This window comes from Neofelis nebulosa, chromosome 10, assembly GCF_028018385.1.
Source record: "Neofelis nebulosa isolate mNeoNeb1 chromosome 10, mNeoNeb1.pri, whole genome shotgun sequence".
NCBI classification, from domain to species: domain Eukaryota; kingdom Metazoa; phylum Chordata; class Mammalia; order Carnivora; family Felidae; genus Neofelis; species Neofelis nebulosa.
The window spans coordinates 62,816,680-62,829,480 of NC_080791.1; the positions used below are offsets into that span (position 1 = coordinate 62,816,680).

At 38.1% G+C, this 12,801-nt stretch overlaps 1 protein-coding gene across 1 annotated transcript; it reads left to right on the forward strand.

The window, feature by feature from the left end:
- Positions 1 to 10,385: 10,385 nt before the first annotated feature.
- LOC131487367 (olfactory receptor 56A3-like) lies at positions 10,386 to 11,345 on the forward strand. The gene has a single exon (XM_058688017.1). The coding sequence runs from the start codon at positions 10,386 to 10,388 to the stop codon at positions 11,343 to 11,345; it is 960 nt and encodes a 319-aa protein (XP_058544000.1).
- The last annotated feature ends 1,456 nt before the right edge of the window (positions 11,346 to 12,801 follow it).

Below are 12,801 nucleotides of genomic sequence, written 5' to 3' on the forward strand. Positions count from 1 at the left end.
CACAGATACAAGCAAGATGTCTGAACCAGAATTTCGATACACGATAATAAGAATACTAGCTGGAGTTGAAAATAGATTAGAATCCCTTTATGCAGAGATAAAACAAGAGAAAAATAGCCAGATGAAATTAGAAATAACTGAGCTGCAATCATGGATGAATGCAGCGGCAGCAAGGATGGACGAGGCAGAACAGAGCATAGAGGACAAACTTATAGAGAATAACGAAGAGGAAAAAAAGAGGGAGATGAAGGCAAAAGAGCACAATTTAAGAATTAGAGAAATCAGTGACTCATTAAAAAGGAACAAAATCAGAATCATAGGGGTCCCAGAAGAGGAAGAAAATAGAGAAATAGGGGTAGACGGGTTATGTGAGCAAATCATAGCAGAAAACTTTCCTAACGTGGGGAAAGACACAGACATCAAAATCCAGGAAGCACAGAGGACCCTCATTAGATTCAACAAAAACCAACTATCAACAAAGCATATCACAGTCAAATTCACAAAATACTCAGGCAAGGAGAGAATCGTGAAGCAGCAAGGGAAAAAAAGCCCTAACCTACAAGGGAAAACAGATCAGGTTTGCAGCAGATGTATCCACAGAAACTTGGCAGGCCATAAAGGAGTGGCAGGATATATTCAGTGTGTTGAATCAGAAAAATGTGCAGCCAAAATTATTTTTCCAGCAAGGCTGTCATTCAAAATAGAAGGAAAGATAAAAAGTTTCCCAGACAAACAAAAATTAAAGGAGTTTGTGACCACTAAACCAGCCCTGCAAGAAATTTTAAGGGGGACTTTCTAAGGGGAGAAAAGATGAAAAAAAAATATATATATATATATATACCAAAAGCAACAAAAGCTTAGAAAGGACCAGAAAACATCACGAGAAACTCCAACTCTATAAACATCATAATGGCAGTAAATTCCTATCTTTCAGTACTCACTCTAAATGTCAATGGACTCAATGCTCCGATCAGAAGACATAGGGTAACAGAATGGATAAGAAAACAAGATCCATCTATATCCTGTTTACAAGAGACCCACTTTAGACCTAAAGACATCTTCAGATTGAATGTAAGGGGATGGAGAACCATCTATCATGCTAATCGTCAACAAAAGAAAGCCTGAGTAGCCATACTTATATCAGACAATCTAGACATTAAAAGAAAGACTGTATCAAGAGATGCAGAAGGGCATTATATCATAATCAAGGGGTCTATCCACCAAGAAGACCTAACAGTTGTAAACATTTATGCGCCAAATGTGGAGCACCCAAATATATTAATCAGTTAATCACAAACATAAGGAAACTCATCGATAGTAATACCACAATAGTAAGAGACTTCAACACCCCACTCATAGCAATGGACACATCATCTAATCAAAAAATCAACAAGCAAATAATGGCTGTGAATGACACACTGGACCAGATGGACTTAGCAGATATATTCAGAACATTTCACCGTAGAGCAGGGGAATACACATTACTCTCCAGTGCACATGGAACGTTCTCCAAAATACACCATATACTGGGACACAAATCACGCCTCAGCAAGTACAAAAAGATCGAGATCATACCATGCATATTTTCAGACGACAATGCTATAAACTCGAAATCAACCACAAGAAAAAATTTGGAAAGGTAACAAATACTTGGAGACTGAAGAATATACTACTAAAGAACAAATGGGCTTACCAAGAATTTAAAGAGGAAATTTAAAAGTGTATGCAAGCCAATGGAAATGATAACACCACAACCCAAAACCTCTGGGATGAGCAAAGGCAGTCATAAGAGGGAAGTATATAGCAATCCAGGCCTTCCTAAAGAAGGAACAAAGGTCTCAGTTACATAACCTAACTTTACACCTTAAAGAGCTGGAAAAAGATCAGCAAATAAAACACAAAAACAGCAGAAGACAGGAAAAAGATTAGAGCAGAAATCAATACTATCGAAACCAAAAAAACTGAACATATCAATGAAACCAGAACCTGGTTCTTTGAAAGAATTAACAAAATTGATAAACCACTAGCCAGCTTGATCAAGAAGAAAAAGAAAGGACCCAAATAACTAAAATAAAGAATGAAAGAGGAGAGATCACAACCAACACAACAGAAATAAAACCAATAAGAGAATATTATGAGCAATGATATGCCAATAACATGAGTAATCTGGAAGAAATGGACAAACTCCTAGAAACATATACACTACCAAAACTGAAACAGGAAAAAATAGAAAATTTGAACAGGCCCATAATCAATAAGGAAATTGAAGTAGTAATCAAAAATCGGCCAAAAAGCAAGAGTCCAGGGCAAGAAGGCTTTCCAGGGGAATTCTACCAAACATTTAAGGAAGAGTTAACACCTATTCTCTTGAAACTGTTCCAAAAAATAGAAATGGAAAGAAAACTTCCAAACTCTTTCTATGAAGCCAGTGTTACCTTGATTCCAAAACCAGACAGAGATCCCACTAAAGGAGAACTATAGACCAATTTCCCTGATGAACATGAATGCAAAAATCCCCAACAAGATATTAGCCAACCAGACCCAACAATACATTAAAAAATTATTCACCACGACCAAGTGGGATTTATACCTGGGATGCAGGGCTGGTTCAATATCCGCAAAACAATTAATGTGATTCATCACATCAATAAAAGAAAGGACAAGAACCATATGATCCTCTCAATAGATGCAGAAAAAGCATTTGACAAAATACAGCATCCTTTCTTGATAAAAACCCTCAAGAAAGTAGGGATAGAGGGATCATACCTCAAGATCATAAAAGCCATATATGAATGACCCAATGCTAATATCATCCTCAATGGGGAAAAACTGACAGCTTTCCCCCTAAGGTCAGGAACAAGACAGGAATGTCCAGTGTCACCACTGTTATTCAACATAGTATTGGAAGTCTTAGCCTCTGCAGTCAGACAACACAAAGAAATAAAAGGCATCCAAATCAGCCACGAGGAGGTCAAACTTTCACTCTTCACAGATGACATGATACTCTATATGGAAAACCCAAAAGCCTCCATCAAAAAACTTCTAGAATTGATTCATGAATTCAGCAAAGTTGCAGGATATAAAATCAATGCACAGAAATCGGTTGCATTCCTATATACCAACAATGAAGCAACAGAAAGAGAAATCAAGGAATCAATCCCATTTACAATTGCACCAAAAAAACATAAAATACCTAGGAATAAATCTAACCAAGGATGTGAAAAATCTATACACAGAACTATAGAAAGCTTATGACAGACACTGAAGAAGACACAAAGAAATGGAAAAAGATTCCACGCTCCTGGATAGTAAGAACACACATTGTTAAAATGTCAGTACTACCCAAAGCAATCTACATATTCAATGCAATCCCTATCAAAATAACACCAGCATTCTTCACAGAGCTAGAAAAATAACCCTAAAATTTGTATGGAACCAGAAAAGACCCCGCATAGTCAAAGCAATCTTAAAAAAGAAAACCAAAGCAGGAGGCATCACAATCCCGGACGTCAAGCTATACTACAAAGCTGTAATCTTCAAGAAAGTATGGTACTGGCACAAGAACAGACACTCAGATCAATGGAACAGAATAGAGAACCCAAAAATGGACCCACAAACGTATGGCCAACTAATCTTTGACAAAGCAGAAAAGAATATCCAATGGAATAAAGACAGTCTCTTCAGCAAGTGGTGCTGGGAAAACTGGACAGCGACATGCAGAAGAATGAACCTGGACCACTTTCTTACACCATACATAAAAATAAACTCAAAATGGATGAAAAACCTCAATGTAAGACAGGAAGTCGTCAAGATCCTCGAGGAGAAAGCAGCCAAAAACCTATTTGGCCTTGGCCGCAGCAACTTCTTACTCAACACATGTCTGGAGGCAAGGGAAACAAAAGCAAAAATGAACTATTGAGACCTCATCAAAATAAAAAGCTTCTGCACAGTGAAGGAAACAATCAGCAAAACTAAAAGGCAACTGACAGAATGGGAGAAGATATTTGCAAACAACATATCAGATAAAAGTAATATCCAAAATCTATAAAGAACTTATGAAACTCAACACCCAAAAAACAAATCATCCAGTGAAGAAATGGGCAAAAGACATGAATAGACACTTCTGCAAGAAAGACATCCAGATGGCCAACCGACACATGAAAAAATGCTCCACATCACTCATCATCAGGGAAATACAAATCAAAACCACCATGAGATACCACCTTATACCTGTCAGAATGGCTAACATTAACAATTCAGGCAACAACAGATGTTGGCGAGGATGCAGAGAAAGAGGATCTCTTTTGCATTGTTGGTGGCAATGCAAGCTGGTGCAGCCACTCTGGAAAATAGTATGGAGGTTCCTCAAAAAACTAAAAATAGAACTACCCTACCACCCAGCAATTGCACTACTAGGCATTTATCCACGGGATACAGGTGTACTGTGTCGAAGGGACACATGCAACCCCATGTTTATAGCAGCAGTATCAACAACAGCCAAAGTATGGAAAGAGCCCAAAAGTCCATCGATGGATGGATGGATAAAGAAGATGTGGGGTAATATATACATCCAAAAAGAATGAAATCTTGCCATTTGCAACTACGTGGATGGAAATAGAGGGTAGTATGCTAAGTGAAATCAGTCAGTCAGAGAAAGACAAATATCACATGACTCACTCATATGAAGACTTTAAGACACATATCAGATGAACACAAGGGAAGGGAAGCAAAAATAACATAAAAACAGGGAGGGGGACAAAACATAAAAGACTCTTACATATGGAGAACAAACAGAGGGTTACTGGAGGTGTTGTGGGAGGGGGGGATGGGCTAATGGGTTAGGGGCATTAAGAAATCTACTCCTGGGGCGCCTGGGTGGCGCAGTCGGTTGAGCGTCCGACTTCAGCCAGGTCACGATCTCGCGGTCCGTGAGTTCGAGCCCCGCGTCAGGCTCTGGGCTGATGGCTCGGAGCCTGGAGCCTGTTTCCGATTCTGTGTCTCCCTCTCTCTCTGCCCCTCCCCCGTTCATGCTCTGTCTCTCTCTGTCCCAAAAATAAATAAAAAATGTTGAAAAAAAAAATTAAAAAAAAAAAAAAAAAAAAAAAAAAAGAAATCTACTCCTGAAATCATTGTTGCACTATATGCTAACTAACTTGGATATAAATTTAAAAAATAAAAAAATAAAAATGGAAACAAATTAATAAAAAAAGAATAAATGGATTAGAGCACATTGGTGGAAGAGTTGGTTAAGTGTCCGACTTTACCTCAGGTCATGAACTCCCTGCTAGTGACTTTGAGCCCCACGTGGGGCTCTGTGCTGACAATCAAAGCCTAGAGACTGCTTCAGATTCTGTCTTTATCTCTCTGCCCCTCCCCTGCTCATGCTCTTTCTCTCTCTCTGTCTCAAATATAAAATTAAAAAACAAAAACAAAAGAATAAATCGTTTAACCAGGATATTAAAGAAGAAATTAAAAAAAAAAAAACCAACTACACGGAAACAAATGAAAATGAAAACACGACAGACCAAAACATTTGTGATGCAACAAAGGTGGTCATAAAGGGAAGTATATAGTGATACAGGCCTACCTCAAGAAGCAAGAAGAGTCTCAAATACACAACCTAAACTTACAGCCAAAGGGGCTGGAAAAATAATAGCAAACAAAGCCCAAAACCAGAAGAATAAGGGAAATTATAACAGTTGGAACAACCATAAATGACACAGAAAAAAATTAAAAAACAGTAGAACATATCAAAAAACAAACAAACAAATAAACAACCCTAGGAGTAGGTTCTCTGAAAGAATTAACAAAATTGATAAACATACTAGCCAAACTTATCAAAAAGTGAAGAGAAAGGAGCCAAATAAGTAAAATTATGAATGAGAGAGGAGAGATCACAAAATACATCCCAGAAATACAATTATAAGAGAATATTATTTAAAAAGTATATGCCAGCAAATTGGGCACTCTGGAAGAAATGGATAAATTCCTAGAAACATATAAACTAACAAAACTGAAACAGGAAGAAATAGAAAATTTGAACAGACCCATGACCAGAAAGGAAATTGAATCAGTAATCAAAAATCTCCCAACAGACAAGAGTCCACAGGTCAGATGGCTGGACTTAAGTCATGAAAGATAAAAATTAACACTAGGTCTGGAGATCTTATGATGGCCACACATTCTTTTGCACTCCTCCCATAGGAAGTCCTACTTAATCTGGACTGGCTCCAGGGACTCACTCATAACTAACAGATTATGGCACAAGAGATGCTGATTATAAAATACACATAGAAAATAAAAATCTAAATATTAAAAAAACATATTTAAAAAATGTTTTAAAGTATCACATTTGGATCCATTTCAAATGAAACTCAACCTGCCTTATAACAGTAAACTACAAGCAATAGTAATAAAAATAATGTGGGATTGTTGTAAGGGAAGTCAAAGACACCAATGATGAAACAGAAACACAGCTATGCGTGCATGAAACTTGGTATATAATAAAGCTGCCAGCTCAAATTAGTGAAAAAAGGATAAATTATTTATCTGTGTATGAAGAAACAAAGTTATTCAACACATTAAATTAAAAGGGTATTCAAAATACTTAGTAACCTCCACCAACAAAACAGAAAAGAGTCAGACCCTCCTCTGGAACCAGGCATGGATGGCCCCACTCTGCTGGCAGTATCCCACCTCATGGATCATGGGGAGGTCTAAGAGACACCATGAGAGTGCCCAGGGTAGCATTGAGGTGCTAGGGGTCTCAAAGTAGAGGATAGTTACAAAAATAGCAAGATAGTATTTGATATTTGCACTGCTGTGTACATATCAGGGCATACTAACTTCATACCACTCCTGACTCTTGACAAAATAAACCACAACCAGGTTTATATACATCAGTATGAAACATAATGCATGTTTTGAAAATGTTACACAAACAAAAACATATAAACAAAAGTACCTTTGTGATCTAGAGAATATCTATTCATAGAAAAGTAGAGATTTTGACTTGGTCAAATTGAAAAATGTGCATTGAATAATGAACCGCAGACACAAATTGAAAGCTTTATAACAGATTAGAGGAGATACTAGCAATATCTAGCCAACAGGAGGCTCTAATATTTAAAATATGCACAGGGATTTTATCGATATGCACGAAAAATAAAATTAGTGGAAAAAACAGCTGAAGGATATCAAATATAATAAACAGCATGAAAACCAAAAATGGCTAAACATTATATTAACAATGCTTACTTATCAGGAGAAAATCGAATTAAAAATAATAAAATACTATTTTACATCCACCTACTTTTTTTAATGTAGCATGAAATGGTATATGGAATATGAAAAATAAATACACTTTAGGAATTTATAGTGAGATTTTGTAAATATTTTGGGTGACAAATTTGATATTCCTAGTGAAATTAAATATTTTTACATGTTATAACTAAAAAAAAATCACACTCCTACACATTACCTATTTTAGGATTATAATAGAAGTATATAAGGAATTTGACATAACAGTATTTTTTGGTTAAGAATTAATTATAGGTCATTTGGGTATAGATTACTTAAAAAAAAAAAAAAAAAGAAAAGGCACATAATTGTAATTAAACCGAAATCAAAAAGAATGAAGTGGACTTACAAGAGCAACAGGGACAGTTGTTCATGATTTACTGTTGAGTGAAAAAAAAGAATAACAGATTTATTATCAGATATATTATCCAATATTATTTATAAAATTCAGTCCAAATCATTCTCCCATAGGTGAACATGTAGCCATATAAGCATACTTAAGAATAATTCTAATTATTACATATTTTAAACACACTGTACCTATCACTTTTCTAAAGAGAAGATATTGGGTGAGGTTGAGATATGCAGGAGACAGGGAAATAAAAATAAAGCAAGAGAAGACCTTTAAAGAAACTGATGCTGACAGCACAGCCCAGGGAACACGGTCAATGCTATTGTACTTGTGTTATATGGTGATGGCTGGTAGCTATACCTGTGGTGAGTGCAGTATAACTTAACTGTATACACTTGTCGAATCACCATGTTGTACACCTGAAACTAACGCAACATTGTGTGTCAACTACAATCAACTTTTTAAACTGAAACGTAAGAAAGAAAAAACAAACTGATGATGCTTGCTCCCATAATTTGAGGATGGGAATAATTCACATGAGGCTCAAAATGAAATAGAAACGACTCCTGTTTCCTAGTATACAGTTGTATACACATCCCATTTGAAAAATCTTCCATTACAGCAAAAATCATGATAGGACTCTCTCTTTTAAAAACACATTGCATTTTCTCAGGAATATTTTTTCCAAGTTACTCTTGTATTCTTATCATTATAACGCCATGATGAAAGTCATTATAAATTTACATCAGTCTATTTAACAGCATGGTTTGGGAGGCACCTATCTGACAATGGGCTGCAGGAAGCCCATTGGAACTTCTGAGTGAGATTATTAGACCCATGGAGGACACCCAGTGTGCCTGTGCAAACGAGTGTGAACGTGGATGGATGGATGGATGGATGGATGGATGGATGGATGGATATAAGACCCCGAGCCCCAAGAGACTAACTGCCTACAGGACGCAGTCAGTGTTGGGCTGGATTACCAGAGCTCCTTCCTTTTAGAGAGAAAGAAAAACATTTTCTTCTCCTACCTGCCTGCTTGTCTCCCAGGAGGGCCTTTTAAGCACAGGGAAATGGGGATGGAGAAGTTCCCTGAGGGCAAAGTCCCTGATGCTCTGGAGTTATAACTACACCCAGCTATTTCAGGAACTAGCCGGAACTCCAATATCAGTGGAGCCAGACCCCTGCTCACAACCTCTGTAAGTGAGTCTGGATAGAGGGCGCCTGAGGGGCAGCTATACCAGGAGTAGGCAGAACACTGGGCATGGTGGGGGGAGGCATTTCTCTTTAGTCCAGATCTGTGCTCCGTTCCATTCCTGAGTCACTACTGTAAAAGTAGTGCGAAAACAGGATAGGAGAGACCACATGCTGTCTCAGATCAGGAAGCACGTGTGAGAAACTGTACTCTGGAACCTTCCCTTTTGCTGTTCTCTTGCCTTTTTACGTATTTTTCTGGGTGCTGCCAGAGATGCAGAGGGGCAGGAATTTGTCCATAGGAGATGAATGGGGATGGGGGTAGGAAGCCTGGAGAGTGTATCATCTGGCGCTTACTTAGATGATTCGGAGTTTTCAACTGTACACGCTAAAATGTAGTGGCTTTATGGCAAACAATCTGCCCACAAATGTTTGAATCATGGGGGAGGAATTAAATTTAATCTAAATAATATTAGACGTTGAAGACAGAGACCACAACCGGGGTCAGTGGGAGTAAGAAAGTGGTTCCTCAGTTTAAGCTCAATCTAAAGAATCTCTAAAGCTATGCTGCAAAAACAGAGAATTATGCCCAGATGATCACTGAGGTATCCATCACTGGATGCACACAATAATGTCCTAAACAATGTTTAGGAGAGATGTTTAAAGTTCTATGAGAGTCACTGGAGTTCGGTGGTCCCTACAATAAAAATTAATAATAATAATAATAATAATAATAATAGAAAACAATCGACACAACATGAAAAGAAACTAAGAAGAAAATTATACTCAGAGCAGTGGAAGCAGGAGTCAGAGTGTAAGTGCAAGAGAAAGAAATATTCCAGATTTCTGGAAACCTGCCCAAGGATTACATGTGCATGAGGGTGCATGAGAGACAGTCATGTATCTGAGTCCTTACTTGGCCCAGGTTTTGCTACTTATCAGGGCATATTGTGTATTTATATGTCATATGATAGTCTATGCGGTCAAAAAAAATAAGGAAGAAACTTACAAGTACAAATTTAGACACTCAGCTAAAACAAAGGAGTTCCTAAGCAATTTTCCCTTTCTTTATGTTTCTGCAAAGAAATGACTTTTTATTTAAAAGAAAATCAGGGGTGCCTGGGTGGCTCAGTTGGTTGGGTTTGAGCCCTGTATTGGGATCTGTGCTGATGGCTCAGAGCCTGGAGCCTGCTTTGGATTCTGTGTCTCCCTCTCTCTCTGCCTCTCCTTTTCTCATGCTCTGTCTTTCTGTCTCCAAAATAAACAGACATTAAAAAAAATTTTTTAAAGAAAAAATCAAACACGTATAAATGAACCATATTATCACAGTCATCTATTGTTTAGTACTAGAATTTTCTGAGTAACATACCACAAAGGATGTACAGATGATATCAAATGGATCTGTATGACCTGCTAGGAATCACAAGTTTCACCTAGATGAAGCAAATTGTTCTAAATTCATGTGTCTTAAGTCAGTAGCTAATGTTTATCCTAATTTTATAGGTCACTAAAAGAAAGCTATAGAAATATATGACAAAATATGACAGCACATCAAAATGGCACCATCTCCGTTCAGGTTTCAGACTTCCTCCTGAATTGTTTTGCCAGGTCCCCCAGCTGGAAGCTCTGGTTGTCCCTGCCACTCAGCCTCCTCTTTCTCCTGGCCATGGGAGCCAATAGTGTTCTCCTGATCACCATCTGGCTGGAAGCCTCTCTGCATGAACCCATGTATTACCTGCTCAGTTTCCTGTCACTATTGGATATCGTGCTCTGCCTCACTGTCATCCCCAAGGTCCTGGCCATCTTCTGGTTTGACCTCAAGTCCATCAGCTTCTATGCCTGCTTCCTCCAGATGTACATCATGAATTGCTTCCTTGGCATGGAGTCCTGCACATTCATGGTCATGGCCTATGACCGCTATGTAGCCATCTGCCACCCACTGAGGTACCCATCCATCATCACTGACCATTTCGTAGCCAAAGCTGCCATTTTTACTTTGGCCAGAAATGCACTTCTTACTATATTCATTCCCATCCTCTCTGCCCGGCTCCATTATTGTGGAAAAAATATAATTGATAATTGTATCTGTGCCAATCTCTCTGTGTCCAAGCTCTCCTGTGATAATATTGCCCTTAACAGAATTTTCCAGTTAATTGTGGCCTGGACTCTTCTAGGCTCTGACCTGACCCTCATCATCTTCTCCTATACCTTCATCCTACGAGCCGTTCTTAGACTTAAGACAAAAGGAGCAGCTGCCAAAGCTCTGAGCACTTGTGGCTCTCACTTCATCCTCATCCTCTTCTTCAGCACCATCCTGCTGGTTTTTGTTTTTACCCACATTGCCAAGAAAAAAATTTCCCCTGATATCCCTGTCTTACTTAATGTGTTACACCATGTAATTCCTGCAGCTCTCAACCCCATTGTCTATGGGGTACGAACTCAGGAGATTAAAGAGGGGATTAGGAAATTACTGAAGAGGGCAAGAGAGAACAGAAAGTAATCATGCTCTTGCTTTGCTCTTCTCAAAACCACAATCAGAAGGCAGGGACAGGGAGATAGAAATAGTCCTAATCTTCTCATTGGGGCATGCCTGATGATGAAAACGATATGGTTTCCCTTTACCCACAGTCACATCACACTTCTTACCCACCATGGGTTTCTGAAGAGACTAAGGATATGGCCCTCCTTTCCCTACCCGACTTTGTCCTCAAGTCCTTTGGTCAGAACTGCCTCCCTAACAGCTTCTCAAAAACATGAGCCACAGTTCCGTCTCTGGAACTATTTGCTTGTTGTTCCTCTGTCTACATAGCTCCTTCCCTCAGGTCCAACGGGTCTCTATGACCACAGTGTTTAATACCTAACAATATTCCCCCAAAGCACAGAATATGTCCCAACATCTTCTCTGTTTCGCTGTTCTGCACAGCATTTATCACTATCTAATGACCATAAAAGTTCATCAACCTGTTTAGTCAGCCTACATTCACTAACGTTTAAGGAGCACCAGGGCAAGAATTTTTGCCTGATGTATCTCCAGTACAAACAGTGTTTGGTGTATGGTATAGACCCATGATATTTGTGAATTAATGGTTTAATAAATGTTGGAGAAATAATTGAATGTAGGCTAGTTCCTAGGAATATAATTCAGATATGGTCTGTTTTCTATATGAGTTTTTGTATTAGGTATCATGTGTGAGGGAGACCCTATTTCATGCCACATTCCATGATCTGAGCATTGTATGGAACATCTCCATAGGGCAGGTGGGGGCTTAGCCGTAAGAGCAAAAGTATATTTTTAGGAACTTTGAATTTGAATACACATGGGATATTCAAGTGGAAGTGTATAATAAATACTTGGACTTATAGGTTTCATACTCAAGTAAGATGTACCCTTGGAAGAAATAAAGATGTGCACTTGGGATAGACCACAGATCCTCATTGAAGCCATGGGAGTAGATGGAATGGCCAAAGGAAAGAATATAGAATAAGAACATAAGAAAGCACACCAAAAAGACCCCATATCATCCTTACCTTCTGGTATCAAGAGATTAACATGGAGATAACATGAAGTAGTGGTCAGTGGATGAGAAGAAAATACAAGAGAATCCCAGAAGAAAGCACTTCAAAATAGATTGTGATCAATTAAGAAGCTACAGTCAACTTTATTCAAGGTTACCTGTAGAAGTATGGGGCCCCTGTGTATATAAACAACTTAGTGTGTAAAATGCATTACAAAATGTATGGGCCCATGTGGTCCCATTATAAAATGTAAGGGTTTATCAATGAAAAGTTAGAACAACGGGTAGAGAAATAATTCTTACGTATGTATCATTGTTCTGTCAGTATACATAAAGATATTTTTGTAGTTTCAAGGCACCATCTTAACAAAAGAGAGGACATAAAATATATTTGAAAAAATTATGGCTGCAAGTTTCCAAATCTGATAAAAATTATAAACC